Consider the following 5,642-nt stretch of genomic DNA (forward strand, 5'->3'; position numbering starts at 1 on the left):
TTTTTTCATGTTTTTTACCTTTTTCCTTATTTCCTTGCCCTTACCCTTCTCATTTCCCTTACACCTTTAGCCCCTTTCTTCCTACTTCCCATTGTCCATTATACCATTTGGATCTTATGTACATAAAATTTTTCACACCAGAGAAACTACTTGGTAGGTACATGTGTGTGACTTATCTATTTCACTTGAGTATATCCTCAGTATGCTACTCAGCCATAAAGAAGGAGAAATTAGAGTCGTTCATAGGAAATGGATACTTTTTATATTAAGACTTTTACAAGATGTAATTTACAGAACTTTGGACCTCAGGGTCTTAAGTGTGCTCTGTTATCTCAGGATGACCAGATGCCTCATTCAGTAGTTAATGCTTCTGATGTCTATTAATCCTGAACTAAACAAAGCAAACTTCTGTTAGAGGCAACAGAAGCCATTCTACATTGTGATACCTTGTAGGTTTATAGTTAGTGATAAAAGTTTATCAGAACCACGGGAAAAGGCAAATGGGCCCTGCTACATCTTCCATCGCTTACATGGTGCTGGTTTCAGGTGCACAGGGAATGAGAGTTATAGGATCAAGGATGCTTCCACCTAGATTTCAGAAGAAGGTCTTGGAGGCCAAGCAGTGTGCTCCTGAGTGGGCGGTGTATAAAGCTGTGAGTGTCAAGCACAGTGGAGAGTTTAGAACTCTGGAGAAGCCAGGAACATGGATAAACTGAGGAAAGATTAAAGGCCTTAACAAAGCTGGTCAGGTGGATTCTATCCACAGTTGTGCCATACAATCCAGGACATCCAAGTGACTTAAAGTTCACAATTTATGGCAATAAACTGCCCTGATGCTGGACAAAGTGCTATAATATTTTATGTTTTCCCAGCTAGATTTTGGTCTTTCTTTGGTTCCATTCCTTTCTATCCAATTTCTCCCTTTTGGAATGAAAATATTTACTCTGTGACACGGTATGTTGGAAACATTTGTTTTTTTAAAATTCTTATAAAAGCACATAGCTAAGAGTTTGTTTTAAATGTCAAAGGAGGTATTGGACTTGGACTTCTCAGCAATGTTAAAACTATTAGGAACGTAACAACTTACAGGAATAGATTAAATTCATTTTGCATAAAGTGTTGTGCACGAGTCTTCTAAGAGCTAGTAATACAACGTTATGGTTTATATTAGATGAATCCCCAATGCCTCATGCACTCATAGGTGGGGCTTTTGTAAGATGATTGGATCATAGTGGTATAATGTTGGGAACCAGGCTATGGGAGGAATTTTTAGGAACAGATTGTGTGACTACACCCTACATGGCAGAAGTTGATGTGACCTGCTAGGGAAACAGAAAAGCATACAGAAAACTGTGTGCTTTCTGTCTGCGTGGAGAGTGCTTGTACTCACAGCACTCCCGTGGCAAGATAACATCTGTTGAGGAAATGCAAAGAATGCTAGTTTCTTATTAACTTAGGCAGACTTCCAAGTAAAGGAAGATCTTGTTCCCTTTCACACACTACCCTTGTAAAAGTTTAATCTGTTCTCTATTTTTCAGAATATCTTTTCAACAGCTATTTCTCCATGAATGATGTACCACTCTTTTCCCCTATGCTTCTTGCTAGCTAACAAGACAGCTAACCATGGAGATCATTCTTTCCTTTCTTTCTTCAGGTTTTTGTGCTTGTGAAGCAGGTAGCATCACCACTGAGCTAAATCCCAAGACCCCAACTCTGTCTCTTTTTATTCCCGTCATTCCTCCCACCCATATATCTGACAGTCTGAATGGCCCTGGGAGTGTGATTCTCATCACTGGGTTAGTCTACTTATAGGTTTATAGCTGGGAATGATGTTGGAACATGAAGTCTGTTGGGAAGAGCTGGATCACTGTGGGAATGGCCTAGAACAACATATATCCCTTTTCTTCCCTTGGTCATGCCCCCTTCTCACTGCTATGTCATGAACTCTGCTCTCTACAGTGATCATGTTTGTGCCTTCCCATTCTCCCCTGTTATCTGTAGACTGAAATCTCTGCAAACTGTAAGCCAAAATAAACTGCTTTTCCTTTAACTGGTAGATATTTTTGTCTTAGAAAAGTAAAAGCAGTAAGAAAAGAACAGACTATGGAGAAAAACTCTATTTATTAAAGACTATATAACACAGGTCAATCTTTTGCTTTGTGCTGTTTCATCTTATCTCTCAGGATAAAGAGATTAGCACTTCCAACTCTAGCTACTGGACTATAAAATTGTCTGGGCTGCAGCAATCAGTATTGACAAAAGTGGTAATGTATTTGATTGTTTCAGGAGACTGGAGGATTTTGGCTTTTCCATCCAAGGCATAATGGCCTGGTTTATTGGATAACCAGATTTTTCTGAAGTTGATAAGATCCAGGAGAAATGTGGACTCACAATGGTAGCTAGAGCCTTGACACTGGCAAAGCCTACTTGTCTCCATCTGCCATTTTCAGTCACATCTCTGCACAAAGCTGCACTGCCCGGACTCACTGGCTCCTGTGAAGTCAAAGATAGAATTAGCTTTAAGTCCTTTTCCCATATTCTTATTCAATTCTAGAATTCATAAGTTGTAATAAGTATTCAGGAAAGGGAGAGATTTAAGACAGGTGCATAAGTAAATCATTCTCACCAAATGTATTCTAGAATATACTGGCATAAGAAAAACTTGTAAATTCAACCACAAAATTGTATTTTACAAGGGAATTAGAAAAAGGACTTAAGAAGCAAGAACATCATATTGCAAAAGAGGAGAATGATGTCAATGCCTAACTTGTATTGAAAATACTAAAATCAATGATGCAGTGTAGAGAGGAAAATATGTGTCATGTATATCAAAATTGTCAATATATTTCTAAAGTTTGATCAGAATTTTTAAAAATGTAATTTCAGTGGGCAAACCTTTATCATTTAAAGGTAGGTGGTCTACTTTTTTACACACACATTGAAAGTTTCTAACATCCTGAAAAAGAAAAAAAACAAAGCATGAGAGTCTTACCATAATTGTGTCAGCACCTTTGGCCTTAGCAATGAAGCAAATAACAGAACCACCTATATCAGGGTATAGATAGGCACAGGTCGAAGTTTGCATAACCTGAATCTGTAACATTTCTGGATTTTCATCTGTATGTCCTGGGATAAGAGATGGAATATATAAATCTTCAAGTAATAGGTCATATTGAATCAGCAAACATTGAGATGACTATATTCTGATTTATCACTTAAAACTGTATCTCTAACTTATGATGAAAAATTATTTTTCTCATGCCATTAGAATCTCACCCTACCACTTAATCAAAATATAGAATTTTTTGATTGGTACAAAGCCAAATTCCAATTCAAATTGATTTTCATTACTTTCAATAGGTAAAACCTAAACAAAAACTTCATTTGTCCTCAGTTCCAAAATTAGCAGAGTTGAAACTTTAGTCACCTCTATCTTGCATAGGAAATATTCCAACCCACACAAAAAGATCTTCCTATTTCTTTTCCATCACTAACAACCCTTGGCGTCATCATCAAGACAATCATTTTATGGAAAAAAAAAGTCACCATTTAGGTTTCTGATTTTATATAAATCTTGACTATATAAATTACAAAAATATAATAACATATAATAAAATATATTTAAAATATAAAATTAGTAATATAGCCATATAAATAACCTTGATATATGTTCTATAATTTACGTTATATTATATAGACATTATAAAATTAGTATAATTATATAATTATAATTATAGTTTTTTCCCCTAGACTCAGGTATTAAAAGTATAATCTTGTTATAGAATCGATTTCCTAATTAAGAGAGGAAATAACTAACCTGGTTTAAGAATTTGTGGTCCAGTAAGCCAACAATCTGAGTTGCTTAGATTCTTCATATGGCCCAAAGGCGCTAATATCGGAAGGGGTGTCTGGACTTCTTGAAGGAGCAATAATGCTAGATCATTTTTTGCTGCCCCATTCACCAACCGGAATCTCTCATGCAATAGAATGTTAGACACCTTGACAACTCTCAGAGGTGCCCCAGGATGTCTAAAGCCCAGTATGACAACAGAATCTTCAGGAGTCCTACACATGTGGGTAGGAATTAATTAAAAGAGACTCACTAGGAAAATTCAACCTTAAGACCATATTAGGCTTTTCAAGGTATTGCTTTGGCTCCACCACGGGAGATCTCTAGCTTACTCCAGAGAATTAAGAAGTCTATTAAAGGAGTCAGAGTTCACAAACACTAGGATTACAGGAGAATTAAATAACAGAAGCACCAACCAATTAGACATGGACAGTTGTTTGGTCAGCCTCAAACAAAGATGTCATGGCACAAGAAACTATGGAAGTTATTTTACCCAAAGAAATATTTAGCAGTCTAATCTGAATGTAAATAATGTGATATTGAAAGAGGCAAAACACAAGCTTACATGTTTCTGACACAGTGGGCAGCAGTGAGAAACCAAGAGCTGCTAATAACGGATCCACTGCAGACTTGACTGCCACAGTTTATGATAATGGCCTGCCCAGGCATAGCATAATGAAGAGAAATCCGATCTGTCAAAGCTGAGAAAAAAGTATAGTTGGTGAACAATTGGTATCCCATTTTGTCAAGTTTTTAATCAGTCATACTAAATAGGTTGGCACCTTAATAGCTGCACATAAGCAGCTCTGTCATTCTGTCTGATATTTGTCTGAAAAGTCTTCTTTTATCTTTCCAAGCCTATTGTTTCTTTATAGTCCACACTATATTACCTTTAGTCAAAATTAAGAACTATTCAGATTTCTCTCCAATTACAAACTTTATTTAGCTATTAGTTTGTTATAATTTGGAGCTAAGACATCTATACTTGAACTTGAAGATACTGAATTAACTAAAATTAGAACCTCTATAAAGCAGATATTACAAATAGGAAATCCTGGTTTGAAGATTAGAAAAGAGCACATATTTAAACCCAAATTTTAGAGTTCCTCAAGTATTGGCAAGTTGTAGGAATGCAGGATAATGTACACATTAAAAAAAGTAGTTAATAATTTATTAGCTGATCACAAATGAATAGAAAATGTAGTGGTATATCACTTTACAATTCTAATTTGTTTTGCAGTTGGGATGGTGGTGGCTGCATTTGTGTTTTTGTGAAGAAGATGGCCTGGATTCTGTTTGTCATCCGATTGTAGTTTATGAACTGAAGTAAAAAATGTCAGTGTTTTCGTCTGTGAACCATATTGTTTGCAAACAGAAGCATTCCTGAACAGAGGTATTACTGTATGGGTGAAACTGGAAACATAATGTGGATCATTGGGATAGCCCACTTTGAGTTGTCTATATGAAGAACTGCATGAATCAGTATTTGAGTGAAGAAGTTTTATGCCCCACTTAGGTATGAAAAGCAATATTCTTTATATGTGTGGCAACAGGAGATAGATGACAAGTGTGTTTACTGAAATGAAAGTACAGCACATAGGAGTGAAACAGATTTCTGGGTAAGGAAAAGCCCATAAATGTAAAATAGCCACAGATATATTGTGATAGTCTTTAGAATAGTCAAGGGGAAGAAGGAAGATGACAACCAGAATAGTATATAAAGTAAAAACATACAAATTAGTTATTATCTGCTTATCAACACAAATAAAATACTTCAAACATTTTTTTTTTT

The 5,642-nt window shown here is 35.9% G+C and overlaps 1 protein-coding gene across 1 annotated transcript; it reads right to left on the bottom strand.

Annotated features, from left to right (window-relative positions):
* Positions 1-2,220: 2,220 nt before the first annotated feature.
* Positions 2,221-4,591, bottom strand: LOC104867487 (serine protease 52-like). The gene is made up of 4 exons (XM_010631885.1): positions 4,416-4,591; positions 3,818-4,065; positions 2,993-3,126; positions 2,221-2,493 (listed from the first exon to the last, which is right to left on the bottom strand). The coding sequence occupies exons 1-4, from the start codon at positions 4,589-4,591 to the stop codon at positions 2,221-2,223; spliced, it is 831 nt and encodes a 276-aa protein (XP_010630187.1).
* Positions 4,592-5,642: the final 1,051 nt, after the last annotated feature.

The sequence above is a fragment of the Fukomys damarensis genome, unplaced genomic scaffold, assembly GCF_012274545.1.
Source record: "Fukomys damarensis isolate Sample0158 unplaced genomic scaffold, DMR_v1.0_HiC HiC_scaffold_47660, whole genome shotgun sequence".
NCBI classification, from domain to species: Eukaryota; Metazoa; Chordata; class Mammalia; order Rodentia; family Bathyergidae; genus Fukomys; species Fukomys damarensis.

What these genes read in the sequence shown, in the direction of transcription:
- LOC104867487 (XM_010631885.1), bottom strand. Translation starts at nt 4,591, where the DNA reads ATGGGATACCAATTGTTCACCAACTATACTTTTTTCTCAGCTTTGACA. An exon ending in ACCACAAATTCTTAAACCAG is followed by an intron (nt 3,127 to 3,817) that starts GTTAGTTATTTC and finishes CTCTTATCCCAG; the next exon opens with GACATACAGATGAAAATCCA. An exon ending in AAGGTGCTGACACAATTATG is followed by an intron (nt 2,494 to 2,992) that starts GTAAGACTCTCA and finishes TTGACTTCACAG; the next exon opens with GAGCCAGTGAGTCCGGGCAG.